The sequence below is a fragment of the Megalobrama amblycephala genome, linkage group LG6 (genome assembly GCF_018812025.1).
Source record: "Megalobrama amblycephala isolate DHTTF-2021 linkage group LG6, ASM1881202v1, whole genome shotgun sequence".
In the NCBI taxonomy this organism is placed as follows: domain Eukaryota; kingdom Metazoa; phylum Chordata; class Actinopteri; order Cypriniformes; family Xenocyprididae; genus Megalobrama; species Megalobrama amblycephala.
This window is the reverse complement of record NC_063049.1, coordinates 9,820,614-9,839,233: the sequence shown is the minus strand read 5'-3', so window position 1 is coordinate 9,839,233 and position 18,620 is coordinate 9,820,614. Positions and strand designations below refer to the sequence as shown.

The following is an 18,620-nucleotide window of genomic DNA, read 5'->3' as shown; positions in this document are numbered from 1 at the left end:
AGTTCAATAGTATATAACAATTAGTTCAAACTTTGACCCGTGGAGGGCAGTAATACACTTAACAGTGTACAGTTTCACTAGATAAGACCCTTATTTCTCATCTGGGATTGTGTAGAACAATTTGAAGCTGCAGTGAAACTAATTTTGACCTTCAATCGTTTGGTGCCCATTCAAGTCTACTATATGGAAAAAAATCCTGGAATGTTTTCATCAAATACTTTAATTTCTTTTCGACTGAAGAAAGAAAGACATGGACATCTTGGATGACATGGGGGTGAGTAAATTATCAGGAAAAGTTTATTTAAAAGTGAACTAATCCTTTAATCGACCAGGGTTCGAATCTGCCTGTTTTTAACTAATTCTTCTTAATTTTCCATTGCATACCAGCTCAGAGAGGCCTTTATTTGAAATAAAATGTTTGTAGAGTCATTTATAACAGCTTTGAACGTGGCTCAACCAATCAGGATCAAGGAACGGAACTATCCATTATTTTACATAATCATATACACTCAATATGTTGTTGCATTCTGCTTTATAATATGGTACAATTCACTGAGGTGTAAATAGTATCTTCCACTATTTCCACTAAGTAGGGCTGGGCGATATATCGCATGCGATTGTCACGCGCATTTCGTCAGTAAAGCCGTTTCCCTGATTACCGCTAAATCGCCATCACCTGCTTTCAAATGGAGCGGCATTTAATAGACAGAGCCGTAGTTCACTGACAAGCTACGCAATATCGCGTTCATTATTGAAGGCAATTCATCTCCGATAATGAACGTGATATTGCATAGCTTGTCAGTGATCTATGGTTCTGTCTACGGTTCTGTTCTGCGATATATCGCACAGCCCTACCGCTAAGTATACATAGCATCTAACAGTTTGCACTAAGTGAAAATAGCCTCTGCCTAATTAAAATTGCTCTATTAGAAAGTACTATGGTTGTACCTTTGTGTCATATGGTAATACCACATTACTTGACATTTGTAAGTACACTGATGAGCCAAAACATTATGACCACCTGCCTAATATGGTGTTGGTCCTCCACATGCTGACAAAACAGCGCCAACCCGCTGAGGCATGGACTCTACAAGACCCCTGAATGTGTCCGCTGGTGTCTGGCACCAAGACATTAGCAGCAGATCCTTCAGGTCCTGTAGGTTACGAGGTGGAGCTGCAGTAGATCAGGGGTGCGTTTCCCAAAGTGAATTATGGTCGCAAGTTCCGTCGTTACCAATAGAGTTCAATGGGACTTACGACCATGGTTCACCAACGATGCTTTTGGGAAACTCACCCCAGACTTGTTGTTTCAGCACATCCTACAGATGCTAAATCAGATTGAGATCTGAGGAATTTGGAGGCCAGGGCAACACCTTGAACTCTTCATAATGTTCCTGAAACGTGTGCAGTGTGGCAGGGTGCGTTATCCTGCTGAAAGAGGTTACTGCCACCAGGGAGCACCATTGCTATGAAGGGTTGTACCTAGTTTGCAACGTTTAGGTAGGAGGCAAGTGTAAAATTTACACCTACATGAATGGCAAACCCAGGGTTTCCCAGCGTAACATTGCCCAGAGCATCACTCCACTGGCTGTCATCTTCCAGCCAGTGATCCTGTGATCCTGGTGGCCGTACCTCCCCAGTGGCACACACGTACACAGATGTCCACATGATGCAAAAGAAAATGGGACTGATAGAACCAGGCTTTCTTCTCCCATTGCTCCACGATCAATTGTAGGCTCTTTCGACAGTGGACAGGGGTCTTCATGGGCACTCTGACCGGTCTGCGGCTACACAGCCCCATACACAGCAGAGTGTGAAGCACTGTGTTGTCACACATTCCTCCCATAACCATCATTAAAATTTTCTGTGACTTGTTGCACAGTAGACCTTCATTCAGTTCTAGACCAGACAGGATAGCCTAGAAACCCAACACCCTGTTGCCGATTTGTGTTTTGTCCCTCCTCGAACTACTGTCAGTAGGTTCTCACTAGTGTTGTCACGATACTGGAGTTTCTAACTTCGATATGATTCCTTAAAATGTATCAATATTCGATACCATTTTCAATACCACAAGAAAAAAATACTGCATATACTGTCAAATAGATATTTTTAACTTGAGTGAAAAGCAAATCTTAATTTAGACATGTATTTGTGTAAAAATCTGATTTTAATTATAAGCTTTCCAGTGTAGCTTTCTTGGTTTAGTCAGTTACAATTTAAACCATTACTAGCCATTTTGCAAATACACAGATGTAGAGTTTAGAGGACTTAGTAAACTTGCAGAAATCCTTGAATGCTGAAAGCTGTTGGCTGCTATTGTACTCTCTGAAGGAAGGTGACTCAAATTGCCTCCGTTCTGCCCTACACACTCCCTCAGGCCCTTTTAGTAGAAGCGTGGAGGGGGATCTCAGGGGCCGTATTGTTCTGCTTCAGGGCAGTTCTGCTGTGTGCTGGTCACTGAGATCGAGAGGGAGAACGCAGTGACACTGTGTTTAAGACATGAGTGATGAAGTTTTAAAATAAACATTACAATGTCTCAGTTCAGTCAACATCATATCCTACACATGGCAGCCCATGTACTGTACATGGGGTGGTTTTGAAAGAATCTTTCTGGATTATGAAACAAAGTCGAATCAGCTTTTAAGCGTCTCTGCATAAATTGATTTAAGAATCAGTATTGATTTATCAAAATCAAAATATTGATTAAAAATGAAAAATCTGTATTGTATTGTATCATACGGATTTTTCACTTTTTCTTTTTGTCTCTTGTTTTAATTAACAGTAATGACACAGATGGCTGCTGGTAGATTAGGCTGCTGTCACTTTAAGAGCTGCACGGATCAAATATTCTGTTACACATGCATTTTCTTTCACAGTTTACTTTCACTTGACAAAACTGACTGTTTGACAACATTTTTGGTGTATTTGAGAACTCTTTAGTATCTTCTTGGGCTTAAATGGTTCAAAATTGCTTGAACACTTAAATTAGCAAGAATTAAAAACGTGTGAATGATTGGGCTAGTGATGATTCTGTCAAATGTCCTGAGCATCTTTCATGTTGGCCTGGGCCATCGGGCAGTCCTTATTGTCAAACCCTGCTGTTGTAGCTTATCTATGTTGTGTGCATGAAAAAGATACAAATACTGTCAAAACACACCATCGGAGAAACTCTAATTAAACGTCACTTTTTAGTCAATGATTTCGGCCCTCAACTGTTTTGGCCGAAACCAGAAATTCATTTTTGTTTGCAGAAATATCAGTGCATCACTAGCAGCATTATTTAAATAAAGATCATATCTTATCTGTTTAGAGAAACAGTATGTCTTTGTTGTTCACCATTTGTCACCAGAAAATGCTAAAATGACGTTGAGATTTGGTTAAAATATATTAGCTTCAGACACCCATGGCTGATGTCCCCACTGACATTGAGCAGTGTCTGTGTTATAGATGTGCGTGTGTCTGGGATTGTCAGAATAAAACATTCTCTTGAGCTCTGCTGTACAGGCTCCATTTGTTTTCCAGATTTTAATCAAAGGTCACTTTGGACATGGATATTTGCACCGGAATTATAATGAGATAAATTGGACCAGCGTTTCGAGCATCTGTGCATATGGTAATGAATCTCAGAGTAATACTGGACGTCTTACCGCAGAAATAAGAACAGAGAGAGTGATGGGACAGTGGAAAGGAGGAAGGTGTTTACAGAGGGATATGAGTTTCAGTCAATGCCTGATCAAAAATCAAATCGAGTTGATTCATTAAAGACAATTTGATTATCAATGATACAGACAAAGCCAGACTTGCTGTCGGCATATAGTCAACTTTGAAGCTTATTTTCACCACTTAGGCAGGAACAGACCATTTGACTAACATGTAAGTAAGCAACCAACCAACCAACCAACCAGTGTTTGCTTTTTATGTGACAGATGGATTTATGGGCAGATGTGTCTGAGATAGTTGATGCCACATTAATAGCCCAGATCATAAAAACTCACCATTTCTGTGCAACTATTATAATCACATTGAAGAGGTTAAAGGTGCACTAGAATTAAAAATTGAATTTGTCTTGGCATAGTTAAATAACAAGAGTTCAGTACATGGAAATGACATACAGTGAGTCTCAAACTCCGTTGTTTCCTCCTTCTTATATAAATCTCATTTGTTTAAAATCTCAACATAACACCGACTGTTACGTAACAGTTGGGCTCATTAATATGTACGGCCCCAATATTTGCATATGCCAGCCCGTGTTCAAGGCATTACACAAGGGCAGCCAGTATTAACGTCTAGATGTGCACAGCTGAATCATCAGACTAGGTAAGCAAGCAAGGACAATAGCGAAAAATGGCAGATGCAGCAATAATAACTGACATGATCCATGATAACATGATATTTTTAGTGATATTTGTAAACTGTCTTTCTAAATGTTTCGTTAGCATGTTGCTAATGTACTGTTAAATGTGGTTAAAGTTACCATCGTTTCTTACTGTATTCACGGAGACAAGCCGTCGTTATTTTCATTATTAAACACTTGCAGTCTGTATAATTCATAAACACAAATTCATTCTTTATAAATCTCTCCAACAGTGTAGCGTTAGCTGTTAGCCACGGAGCACTATCAAACTCATTCAGAATCAAATGTAAACATCCAAATAAATACAGTACTCCCATAATCCGATGTATGCATGCAGCATGCATGACGAACACTTTGTAAAGATCCATTTTGAGGGTTATATTAGCTGTGTGAACTTTTTTTATGCAATGATAGAGTCGAGAGCTCGGGAGGGGGCGCGAGCAGTTAAAGGGGCCACAGCCTAAATCAGCACATTTCTAATTATGTCCCAAAATAGGCAGTTAAAAAAAATTATTAAAAAAAAATCTATGGGTATTTTGAGCTGAAACTTCACAGACACATTCAGGGGACACCTTAGACTTTTATTACATCTTGTAAAAAAAAAAAAAAAAAAAAAAAAAAAAAAAAAACGTTCGCTGGCACCTTTTAAAGGAAATGTGTGATTCATTTCAAATGTCTCATTATCGATACAATTAGTGGTTGAATAATTGCCATGGCCGATATAATGGTTGATATTTTCCATTTCAATTCTTGCCAACGGCCGATATGTTTTTCTCAGGAGCATGACATCATGACAGATTTCTGCTTCATATAGTTTGTCTGAATATTACATTGAATAAAATGTTGTATCCTTCTGCTGTGAAGCTTGAAATAATAAACATTTACTCTGACTATTTGAAATTATTAAAGGATATAAAGTTCTTTTGCTTCCACCAGCAATACAGTAATTAAAACTGAACTATTTTTTATTATTTTGGTTTGTTTAATAGTGCGTAGGATAATAATTCTGTGTCATAAATCTCTCAAAGTTCACACATTGCTTTTATTGCTATAAAAAGCAGTGTTAATTAAGTTGTATTTGCTGCTTAATTGCTTTGTGATATACATTATTTGTTGGTGATCTGGTGGTCAGGTTCATTAATCTTGTTTACTGTATAATCAGAGCTTGACTGATGTGTTGTCTGCATTAACCCTCGAGTTGACCTTGTCCATCTTTTTCTGATGGACAAGGTCTACTGGATGAAAATGGATGGATTTGAATGTAACAAAAACTAGTTTCACCATAATTTGATGTTTTGACCTGTTTTAATGTGTACAAAGGTCACGAATTATCCACATGTGACGACTAGTTGTCGTAGTATCTCGTATTATAGTGTTTATTTAGGTCTGGTGTGTGGAGGGCAGCAGTACCTGGCAGGCGGCCTCAGGCAAACACTGTCACATTACCTTTCTAGCACAAACGTTTCATTTCCCCATAGACTTCCTGTCTCTATCAGTGCACCTTAAGCTATAAATCAATCCAAACACACACTGACATTTACAAAGCCTCTATTTGCCCTGAAATTGAACATGTTCTTTAATGTTTTAGATTGATTTAGAAAAGGTAATTAATGGAATAGCAGACATCAGCTGTGTTTGGGAACGCTACCTTAAAAGTGATGAAAAATATAGTACGTTTTGCATTACTCTTAATAATAAGTAACTAAATGCATTACATCTCTGTTGACTGAGAGTCTCTGTACAGTGGAAGCCAGTGCTTGGCTTGTGGTAGAGCTGCACAATTTATCGTTAAAAGATCGCAATCACAATTCAAACACCCGCACAGTCTCGTTCTTAAATGACAGCGATTTTGTTATGTCTATTAAACCTTTGAGTACGATTACAGCAGAGACATTCAAATCTGCTTTGCCACTGATAGAGCAGTTGTCATGTATAGATATGAAACAGCTTCACAAACTCTTTTTTTTTCACAAACTCTTCAAAGTCTTTTTTTAACTACATAATATCATTATTTCTGTGTTACAATAATAAAAATGATTACAGAAGTACTGGGTTAAAAGTTTATAGTTATATATATGTTTATAGGATATAAACAAAGATGTCTGCGGTAGCGATCAAAATAGAGTAAATCTAGGTGGTGACAAGTGACTGTTAAATGTATTTGTCATTGAATCATTCATTCAAGAGATACGTTCAAAAACTCTAAATAATCCAGTAATGAGACAAGTGAAGTATTTGAGCGAGTCATTGAATCATTTATTCAAACAGATTAAAAAAAAAATAATAAAAAAAATTCAAATTAATTAAAAATAAATAAATAAATAGAACGCCACAATTAACATTATTCAGAACCTCTAGTAAATTATGTTCAGAATCATAATCTCTATTTTAAACACAATCTCAGTGATTCTCAGTTTCAGAATTGTGCAGCTCTAGCTCTTTTTTTTTTTTTTTATAACAAAAGTTTTTGTTTTTTTTCTTTGTTGTTTTGATTTATATTTTACTTATTACAACAACTCTGACAGTGTTTATGCACCTTAAATATGAACAATATATAGAGAAGTGATATTTTTCTAATTGGTCAATAAATTAATTAAATAGTAAAAAAAGACAAACATGTCACTTTATTAAAAGTAATTCTGATATTATGCTAAATTGATGTACACTTTTACAGTTAGAGATGCTCATGCTTGAGCCTCATAACTATATGCACCCAGAATATTCATTTCAGCTTCCACATTCTGTACAAATACAACATGGTTCACACAACATTAGCTCTGTTGTTACTGCTTTTAATGCATGACCGCCTGAACCTCCATTAACCGTTTGTTAATTTAACCAGGAGAGTGCAAAAAAGTAATTCAGATCCACATTATATAACTAATTAGGTTTTGCCAATCTACTGAGCTCATAATTCATGTTCAGTTATTGGATTTTACCCCCTTTTTCTCTGACTTTTATGCTTGGCTTCTCTCTGGGTTTTATTTTTAATTTATTTATTTTTATGTAAAATGAAAACGCCAAACCCTTTAAAAAAAAAAAAGCACTGTGGTGGGACCATGGTTCAGTGGAATGCCATGGAAATGAATGATCTTATCATGAAAAGATGATACTTTTTGGCACTTTATTGCTAGGAGTTTCAAAGTATACCAGTCTCTCTTAAGGCAGGAACACACCAAGCCGACGGTCGGCCGTCGAGCAGTTTTTCTTCGTCGGCCGACTAAGTTTTCTCAATGTGTTCTGCACCGTCGGCTGAAGTTGGTCCTCGTTGGCTTTTTTTCGGCCGATTTGAAATGTTGAATCGCCGTTGGAGCTCGTCAGTCCGTCGGGCCATCTGATCATACTGCCGCCTGCTGGTACGGAAAGGCATTTCATATCACGCAGGCGCTGAACGGACGTGCTACTTGGCCGTCGGCTGTTTAGCGTCTGTTTGGTGTGTCAGGCCAACTTTGGACACAGACACTGCCGACGTGAGCCAACCCCGCAGTCTGCTTTCGTTGCCACTAGTTCATCGGCGTCGGCTTGGTGTGTTCTGGCCTTTAAGTTTCTGGTGAACAATCAATTTCGACATAACTTAAACTGAATATTATACATCACCTATGCAAAGTATCCCTGTTGCTTTACTGTACTGTACTGAAGTCCAAGACTTGACATTCACATGGGTTGCCAGATTAAGAACATGCAACAGGAATGAGCGCAAATGACAATGGAAAGCGACAAGCCTTGCAATGTATATTTATACATGTTTTAATATGCGTTTTAATATGCCACTGATCATAGAGCTTTGTAGATGGATGCCAATGCTTTTTAGGTCTTGTAGAATCTGCAATTTCTAATCCTAATCATTTGCTAGTTTCTATGGTTGCAATACACGCCATTTTTCACCAGCTGGAAACCCAGGGTTGTGGAAACCCTTTTATTGGAAGGGAGATTTTGTGATCTCAAAGACTCTGTTCTCTATAATTCCTTATATAGGTTATCTGTATTTTGTTTTGTTTAATTCTGTGTTTAATAGAGTCACCTGAAACTGATGCAGTGATGGACGTGGGCTCTGCAGAACCTTTGGACTCTGAGGTTCTGTATGACTGTGTGATCTGTGGTCAAAGCGGACCGTCCACTGAAGACAGACCCACAGGATTGGTGGTACTGCTGCAGGCTTCATCAGGTATCATACACTCCAACATTTGCATCATCTATGTATCAGTGTCTATTAACATTTTAGGCCAATTTTGAAACACTGGGATAACATCAGGGCATATAGTAATTAAAAATGTTGTTGATAAAACTTGATGGAAAAAAAACTAAATCAATTCTCTGATGCATCGCGATTCTCTCCTCAATGATTTTCAGAATCGATTTTAGAAAGTTCAAAGAGTTTTAAGTAAATTACAAGGGCAATCGTGGACTTCATTGCTTGATGTTATACTTAAAGTTTGCAGTCTCGCCTGCAGGTATTTCAGTGTTTTCCCTTAAAAATTCTCAACAAAGACAAGGAATGCAGTAGAAATATGTATTCAATACATGAAACATCTGATATCTCAAAATTTATCTGTAATGCAGCTATAAGATCTCCCAATGCCTGTGATGTTATTAGTAATAATAAAACAGCAATAAAGCTGAGAAAGTATAATCACTCATGGATCTTGACAGGAAAACGTTCAGATACTTTAAACGTGTAGATACTGAAAGCACTCTTTGTTTATTGCTTGTAATATGTTTCTTTATTCCTCTTTATTGTTAACTAATTACTTGTTTGTTTTAAAGCTATATTTAGTCAGTTGAAAATTCTCAACATACAATTTTTATTTTGTAGTCGTATTAAAAAGAACTTATTACAAAACTGATTAAATAAAAAAATGTACAAATAAATGTAAGATTTAAAGTCGGTAAACTAATCAATTAGAGAAAAAATAATGTAGATTATGAATCATTTCAGATTTCAGGTTGTGAGGTGTTTAAAGATTCCCACCCCAGTAGCTAAACTTCAGTCAGTTTCTAAAACATACCTGTATCTCAGATCCTAAACCAAGTAATCGTAATGGTATATAGAGACTGTCGGACTTAAGTCTGTACATTTGAGCTCAGAATATTTGGGTGTTATCTACATGCCAATGATTATCAATGTTGTTGTTGTACTGCATTATTTAGCCTAGTGAAAGCATATACAGATTAAAAATTAGAGGTCCAAGGATTGAGCCCTGGGGGACTACACATGTTTTAGAGGTCCAATCAGTTTCATAGTTGCCTATGCCTTTGTTCTCGCTTTCTAAACATCATCCAAGCAGACACTATATATAAAATTGCGATGAAACCAGAGTAGCATCAGATTTTTTTTTTCCATAGTGTAATGAAAATAGAATTTTCATTTCATACCCTTTTAAAATAGGTTGTCCAAAAAAATAAAATTTCTGTCATCTATTACCCTCATGTCATCCCAAACTACATAAAAAAAAAAAATGTACCACATATTGTACATTTCTAATCCATCCAGTATTTTGTCTTATGATCCTGGATCATGTTGAATTTTTTGGATCCATATTTTTGTAGTTGTAGCTTTAATAAAAGTTTTCATTATGTCACCCATGTATATTTTTTTGTATAGCGCTTTTCAGAATACATTTAGTTTCAAAGCAGCTGAAATTCTATGTATTGTGTACACCTATGCACCGAACATCACTAACATGTTTTCGTTTGTGTAAGTCTCTATATCACCACTAGGACGGTGTGTAGCATTACAGCTTTCCATCTGCAGGTTTAGATTGTGGTCCAGATCACTGGAGCTCTTTAACTGTGCATTAAACCTCTTTACTCTACTTGTTTTAACAGCAGTGTTTTAATTGCTTAATTTATCAAGTGCTTCTCAGCAGGTGCTATGATTAAAATTAACATTGTGTTTTATGAATAATCACTCATCTTTGATTTGTTCGATATGTGATTTTTAGTAGTCTTGAAACGCTTCAAGGTCAAGATAGCATCTTTCCTGTGTGTTTCTATAGCAGTCATGTCTGAGTCTGTAGAGCTAGAAAATCAACAGTTCTTAGAGATTTGATGGACTAACAGACTGCAGATTTGGTCTGTTTTTAATTTTTATTGCTGCGTATTCAGTACGATGGGGTTTGAGGTCAGCAAGCACTGGCGTGGCGCGTGTTACAGTTTTGACTTTGACATGGTACTTCATTATAGTATGCAAATGGTGAGTGCCATGAATGTGATGATGGCAGCTAATTAGCATATGATTGCCATTTCTGAAGAATGTGTATGTGTGTGTATTTCAGTGTTGGGGCACCGTTGTCGTAGCGACACGCCAAAGCGATTGCCCACTACAGATGAGGAGCACATCTACCCTGAGGACACATGTGGAGCGACCAATGACGTTAGACTGTCCCTTATGCAACGCTACTTTAAAGATGTATGTGCCATATATAAACACACGTTCACACAATAACATCTCTATAATACACTAACAATGTAAAACTCATTCTGAAACATCTCAAACATTTTTGTTCAGGCATATAAGTGCAATATGACTGCATAAGCATAAATGTATCAATTTTCTTTCTTCTTTTATTTGTCCGAGAGGCTAAAATGTTTTAAGCATTGTAAATGCACACCTACTCATACGCTACGGACTTTCATACAGGTACAACCTCATTATGGTTGCAGACACATACTTTAGACCAATAAATTACAGTGCTGTTACCTCAGTAAAGGTTTGTTAAGCACAGTGTGACGCATAGTAAAATCAATTTCTCATCTGTCATGTTCCTTTTATAAAATGAACAATTAGAATAAACAATTCTTCTGCCAGTTAATTGAGCTCATTATCTTAACTGTGTAGATGGTTTACAGTTGCTGCATTAATATTGAATTCAATTGCTGTGTCGCATATCAGCTATTTTTCAGCAGCTTTGAGCATGATGCCAATCAGATTTAAGAGCCAGAACTTGCTGTTTTATAATGCACATTTTCACTCTATACCAAACCAAATGTTTTTGTTTTCTTTTTATTTCTTTTTTCATTTTGTTTTTCTTTGTTGTTTTTGCTTTTTTGCCTGCATTCTTTTTTTGTTTGCTTTTACTTTATTAATTTCTTTTCGTTGTCTTATTTATAGTCTCATTCTTTTCATTTAGTTTTCTTTTGATCTATTTTTCTCTTTTATTTCATTCTGAAATGAAACATCACTAAAGTGTTAATTCACTCAGAATGAAAATCATTTACTCACACTTGTCATTCTGAACCTTTTTCTTCTACAAACGCGAAAAAAAAAAAAAAGGTTTAACCCCTTAAATGTCACCCTTCTTTTTTGAACATAGACGTGAAAATGCACTATCCAAACTTGAATTGTTCTATTCAAGAATTCTTTGGAATATAGAATTTATATAACAGGAATATAGGAATACGTTTGGTCTTGCTTTAAAGATGACACTCAGTAGATTGTTGCTGAAATGAAAGCACTTCAAAAAATTAAAGTATAAAAAGTTATAGAAGTTTAAATTTACTGTACATCAAATGTACTGTACAATTTTATATAAATTATGTATTTTATTTAAAATACATATTTTACTAAATATTTTTTACTCTAAAATTGATATAAAATCAAAGCCATATGTCTAACCAAGTTGTGTTCCAAATTTGAAGTTGATATCACAAAAATTGAAGTTTCCATGAGATTTTGTTTAGGTGTTGCACCAAAAATAGCCACCGGGTGACACCCACATTCCATTGAATTTTTTTTAATGCATTCTCCTGTAAAAGATTAATACATTTCTGTCCAAATATCACTTCTATCACAAAACGGATGCCAAATATGGAATCTTGAGAATCAGACCTTTCCGACAATATGTGTTTTATCAAGATTAGATAAGTTTTGACTAAAGTAATTCAAATAAATTTTGTTATATGAAACATGGCAACACCCACTAGGGGGAGGAGCCTGCTAAAAGGATTTAAAGTACCGTTTCCATGGTAATGCAATGTCCAATTTTAAAACTGTTTTACAGGATGAATGAATGCTGAGTTTTTAAGCTTTTGAATGATACCTAATTTGATGATTACTGAAATGTGATGTGAAAAAAAGCAATAAATAAAAACGCCGCCAAGCGTCCCACTAGCATTTGTAGGTGACCTTTAAGGGGTTAAACTGTACTAGGGCTGGCGATATATCGCATGCGATTGTCAGTAAAGCCGGTTCCCTGATTACCGTGAAATCGCCATCACCTGCTTTTAAATGGAGCGCCATTTAATAGACAGAACCGTAGATCACTGACAAGCTACGCAATATCGCGTTCATTTTCGCAGATGAATCGCCTTCGATAATGAACGCGATATTGCGTAGCTTGTCAGTGAACTGTTAATCTCTCCACTGTACAGTAAAAATCTGTGGCATTCATTGTGTTTCTGGATCCCACTGACTTTCATTGAATGGAGAAAAAAACAAGTGAAGGTTAAAGTGAACATTTTGTTTCAGTTAAAGAGTTTAAAACATAAAACTTGAATGTGTTGTTAACAAGTCACTCGTTATGTCAAGACCGATCTTCTGAAGTTTCTCTTTTTGTGTTCTCAATTTCTCAGAGTTCCTGTCTGCAGTCTGTGTCTGTTGGCTGGGACGGTGGTGTATATGTGCAGACGTGCGGCCACACTCTGCATATAGACTGTCACAAGTCCTACATGGAATCCTTACGGGTGAGAATCACTGTAAAGAGCTGTAACTTATCAAGCCATTTATCATGCATTTGGAACAGTTATAGAGGAAGTCTTACTACAATTAGGAAAAGCGTATGTTCACTGACCCCAATCTCACAGCCCGCCTAGCTATTGAACAGCTCTTAAATGATTTAACCTAACAGATGATTCTGGAATCATTCATCCAGCTGTCTAATATAAAGTGGCTTCTGATCTGGAGTCCGTCAGGACTGGAGTTTGACTCCCCTGTCAAATAGATATTCAGTATTCACTGTTCACACACTCTGTCAGCTGTATCCCAAACCTCAATTCATCATTTATGAAAATGTCCCATGGCACTGGAGCCTTGTGAACCACAGACTCTATACTGGAGCTGCCTTCACTGACTGTTATACATAAAGACTCATCAGTTGAATGTTTATCTAAAAATGATTTTAAGGATTCATTTTGTGTTTTACTTGTTACATTTTGTTGATACACAAGTTGGTATGTTCAACAATATTTTCCATGATGTACAAATATAAAATGTCTTTCTAGACAAGATCTTGAGCTATTAGTTCAGACTCTGATCTGTTATTAGAGTTTCATCCACCACTGTGTTTCTTCTCAACCGAACTTATGCTAATAAGGGCAGTCTGACATGACCATCTGCTTAATTATCTGTAACATGAGCATTGGCGCTTAGAGCAAGAGAGGGAGGTTTAGGCAGCCCTTTAGCTCTAGAATTATCAGCACTTTAGTCTCAGGAGATGTTCACAGAACCCTCAAAGACTGATGCATATAACAAAAAAATGCCAAGAGCTTCCTCAAAGTCATAAGCTCCAGTCTTATTTAATTATTATTACATTACATTACATATTAATTGTTATTACAAATTATGCAGTTTTCAGCAACAAAGTCGGTATGTGTGACATTACTTTTCTGATCAGTCTGACCTATGGCTTTTGTCTGCCAGGTGAAAAGAGAAATGAAAATTTCCCATAGATTTGCATTTGCAAAGTTTCTGTCCACTTTTTGCGGTATTCTGTTATCGACAAAGTAAAAATGCATAAAAAAAAGTTAGTGAAATTTGGTGTCTGCAGCCTGTTTTCATCCAAATGTCCTTTCACTGATCAAATATTGTGCGTGGTCATGGTAAATCAGAAAAGAAATCTGCCTTTGAGACAATTCCATACATAATTTTGTGCATATCGCAAATTCTTTTTCTTTGGCATTCCATTCTAATTTCACAGAAATTTTGCTTCCTACTTTCACAAATAATTTAAGTTAGTAATTTGATGCATGTACTGTAACAGCCTTTATGTGATGAAGCATCTTTTCCAGTATGCAAAATGTTTTCATGGGACAAAAATATACTGATACAGTGACAAATGTAGAGAATTTAGATTTTGTTAGGCCATTTTGCTGTGTATGAAGTCCAAATAGGTTTAACACAGTACCCAGAAACAATGCTTTAAGTAAGCAATAAGGTATGAGAGGCTGTGCTGTATCGTGATTCGTGAATAAGTCACGACGGAAGGGCGTTGTTAGGCACAACACAAAGCTTATAAAGCTTATTGCTTTTATAAAACGGTTACCACATAATACAAACATTAAAGCCAAAAATATGTATCAATGCAACTTTCATCAATTAAACTTTCAGCAAAAGCCTTCCTTCCACCTGAAAAAATAGTCCCTGACCATGAACAGCAACAGAAGTAACATTATTACGCCATTAGATGGCGGCAAAGACTGTCTTTATGAGTGTGTCAGTCAGTGGCAAAGACTTTTACATGGAAAAGACTGAATTGTTGTGAACACGGAACAAGACACAACTGACAAATGCTTTGACTAGCGCTGTCAGTCATGGGAAAACCCCTTAACTGTTAAAAGGACAAGATAATACATCGGACATTTAAACAGATTTTTATAGGACTGACCTGAAGGAAAATGCTAAATATGAAGGCAGATTATAAACTCGCTCACTCAATCTCTTTCTCACAATGGTCTTCTACATAATACAGTAAGCTTCAATGAAGTTTACATTGCTAAGAGTGGTTGCTAAGGGTGTTGTGTAGTGATACACAGAACCATTTATCGTGAATAAAACACAGCTATTGACCAATAAGATTCAAGGACAGGAACAAACAGTTTTATAATGGGAAATAGATGAGGATGCGGGTGCATGTGTAATTCTGTCATGTGACGCCTTATTTATTTGTGTTAAATCTCCCTTTTTGGATGAACATTTTTTTGCAGTGTGCAGTATCAGCATAGAATTTATGCACTGAATTTAAAGATTGTGCTGACACTTGCAAAGTTTTATCCGTAATTAGCATTTACATCAGCTGTATCAGTGAACATTTTGATGCACTGAAAGAAAAATCTTCTTGAATGGAAACTTTGCTATTGAGAGACAAAACCAAGCCATATCTAGACTAGTGACTAGAATATCACTGGGCTCTTTCGACTTGGACCAGTAAGCAACGTCCTAACAACCACCCAGAACACCATTGCAACCATGATAAGCTATGTGGACCAGACTTTTACTGTAACAGATAATGTCATATGGGATACTATGAGTGTTGTCTTTTTTTTATATAAAGTATTTAATTGTAAACCTAGCTGTAAATGAACCTCTATCATATTTTTTTATTCCTCAGAATGATCAGGTTCTTCAGGGATTTTCTGTGGATAAGGGCGAGTTCACCTGTCCACTGTGTCGTCAGTTCGCCAACAGTGTTTTACCCTGTCGTCCCGGCCGTGGGATAGAGACGCCCGCCTGGCACGCGCCCAGTAACAAGAGCATGTCCACTCTGGTGAAGGAAGTGGAGGACCTTCAGGAGCAGCTGGGCATTTTCCCAGTAAGCGCCAGCGTAAAGCAGAGAGATCCTATACTGGTATTTATTAGAGCGCTCTCCCCTCCCCTCTTTTCTGTTCTGTTCATCTCATCCCTCCATCCTGATTCAGAGTAAGGACTGGTGTGCCACTCACCTCCATGTGATTGTTGTGGTTTAACATCTCATAACAGAAAATCTCAAGCCAGTGTCATAGACTTGCATGTCAGGTCATTAAAGTTCTGAAAAACACAGAGGCCTTCACAAATCTGATGTTTTTTCCCCTCCCAGGCGGAGTCGAACCTGAGTAAAGAGATGGAATCTGTTATAAAGGACATTAAAAACACCACACAGAAAAAATACATGGATTATGGGAAGAACCCAGGGTCGCCTGACAATGACTTCCTGTTCATGTACTCCGTGGCCAGGTGAGCATTGCGCATCTATTTAAGACATAAATTACACAGTTTTTCTGCTTTTGGTATGACTTTATTTTGATGGTCCCCTTTGAACATTCTGTTGACAGTAAGTAACATTGCACCTACATGTTAGCTAACTCTCATAAGAGTATTAGTAGACTGTCTGCTTAATATCTGCTGTTTATTTTGATGCTCCCCAACAGACAATCTACTGACTATAAGTAACTTTGCAACTACATGTCAACTAATTCTAACCCTAAGCCTACCAGTCTACTTATATTCTACTAACACTCTGAGAGTTAGGAGACATGTAGGCGCAGCATTAAAGGTGCTAAAGAGGATCTTTTCATCGACTGAGAAACCAAAGACTGTTACTGAGTTTTTGAAATGAGTGTATGCGTAAGAATTTCGAGGGAACGCCTCCCAAAACTCGTAAACACGAGTGTTTACCACCGGCATTCGCTGTGTCATGTTAGCGGATTCATTATGTCGGACTCACCACAGGTAACTCATAATCTGCAGTTGTTACTCCTGTCTCCTGACAAAAACATTGCATGCAGCGCCTGTGGAGTGTGGAAAGTTACTGGAGCGCACAGCCGCGCTCGTCTCTCACAAGGAACATCACGGCAGTGATTGGCAAGCCCAAGCGATTGGCTGATGTTTTTAAGGCCCTACCTCGTGCACAGATGATGTATATTAATATTATTACTTTCAGTGCACCTAATAAATAGTCTTTTATTAGTTAGTAAAGACAAGTAATATTGCAAAAATGTATAAAACAAAACATCCTCTTTAGCACCTTTAATTATAGTCAACAGAATGTGTAAAAAGAGACCATTAAAATAAAATGTAACCACACTTTTTTATTGGTCAGTGTGTTTTACTCTAAACTTGAGTGTTGTTTGGCATTAGAAGGAAGTTCAGTACAGTGTAAAGTGTGTGTTGTATACAAATGTTCTGATGTCTTGACAGTGTTTATATTCTTGCCAAAATTTGTGAAAATGATTGTGTAAATGGCATCATTTTAGTCGCGATATGTACTTAAATATGATCAGTGTTTCCTGAAGGAAGAGTGTGTGTTCGTGAAATGTGTGTTATATTCAGCGTCGTCGACAGGGGAAAACATGGCATTGAAAGTTTATTGGCTAATTTTTACCTCCTCATATAGTCTGTTCTCAGATCAGTGGTTTGACCGCATGGGTTTATTGAACTATAAACACTATCTGTGTAAATCATGTTTTTTTTCCCCCATTATACATACTTTTGCCATTCTTTTTTTTTTTTTTTACATCCTTTTTTTTTTTTCATTAATTCATTCATTGTTGTTTTTTGTTCATTTGTGATTTATTTTATTTGTTCTCCAATTTGTTCTTTTTGTCTTTTTTAATCGTTTGATTGTACTTTCTTTCCTGTTTCATTCATCCATTCTTTCTTTGCTTCTTTTTTTATTGTTTATATTGTTACGCATTTAGTTTGCTTGTTCTTTCCTTTGTTGTTTCTTTCACCGTTTGTTTGTTCTCTTGTTCATTCTTTTGTTTGCATGTGCTTCGGTTATTTTGTGTGTTTTTTCCTCATTTTATTTCTTTTGTCTACTCTGTCATTCTTTCTTACTGCCTTTTCTATGTTCCATCCTTTTGTTTTTCTTTTATTTGTGTTCATTCTTTAGCTTGCATTCGTCTTTCATTCTGTTTTTGTTTGTTCGTCTTCACTTGTTCTATTTTTGTGTTTATTTTACTGTTTGTTGTGATTTGTTTGTTCTTTTTCTGGTTTTGTCTCTGTCTGCCTGTCTGATGATCACATTATACTGGATGACGGTCTGTTAACTTCATCTCAACAGTTCAGTGACTCTAGGGTGTCCACCTGCTCCCACTCCAGCATCTTTAGTTGTGTCCTGTCTTTAGCAGGATGATCATTCTCAGGCCATTAGCCCCTCCACACCCCTCCTCTGTCCGTCCGTCTGTCTGTCTGTGAGCAGCGATCTCTCTCTCTCTCTCTCTCTCTCTCTCTCTCTCTCTCTCTCTCTCTCTCTCTCTCTCTCTCTCTCTCTCTCTCTCTCTCACTCTCATTCACTTATCTGTGGCAGCCAGGTGGATCCACTCACCAGTGCATTATCTATGTGAAATTGCTTGTTTCTTTTCATCTCCCCACTCCCTTTCTTCTCTTCCAGGAGGCTTTTAAGATTTTGCTAAGTGTCTGTAAGACATGGCATGTGCAATGTTAATTTAAAACACTTGATTTTAGTGCACACAGGTTGCAGTCTTTCTGTGGATTTTCAGATTTCAGCTTGTAATAATGTAGATGCACATCTCAGACTCATCTGTGTTTGTGTATGAGGGGCATTACGTTGGA

At 37.0% G+C, this 18,620-nt stretch overlaps 1 protein-coding gene across 7 annotated transcripts in view; it reads left to right on the top strand.

Annotated features, from left to right (window-relative positions):
* ubr3 (ubiquitin protein ligase E3 component n-recognin 3) overlaps nt 1-18,620 on the top strand; it is an 89,258-nt gene that overhangs the window by 40,185 nt on the left and 30,453 nt on the right. For 4 of the 7 annotated variants that reach the window (XM_048192892.1, XM_048192890.1, XM_048192889.1 and 1 more), the window contains 5 exons: nt 8,370-8,519; nt 10,630-10,763; nt 12,926-13,036; nt 15,679-15,879; nt 16,144-16,280. In XM_048192892.1, the coding sequence (XP_048048849.1) occupies nt 8,370-8,519; nt 10,630-10,763; nt 12,926-13,036; nt 15,679-15,879; nt 16,144-16,280 (733 nt within the window). Of the gene's footprint in view, nt 1-8,369; nt 8,520-10,629; nt 10,764-12,925; nt 13,037-15,678; nt 15,916-16,143; nt 16,281-18,620 lie in introns of all 7 variants that reach the window. The other 3 variants (XM_048192888.1, XM_048192887.1, XM_048192886.1) reach the window with 1 other exon arrangement.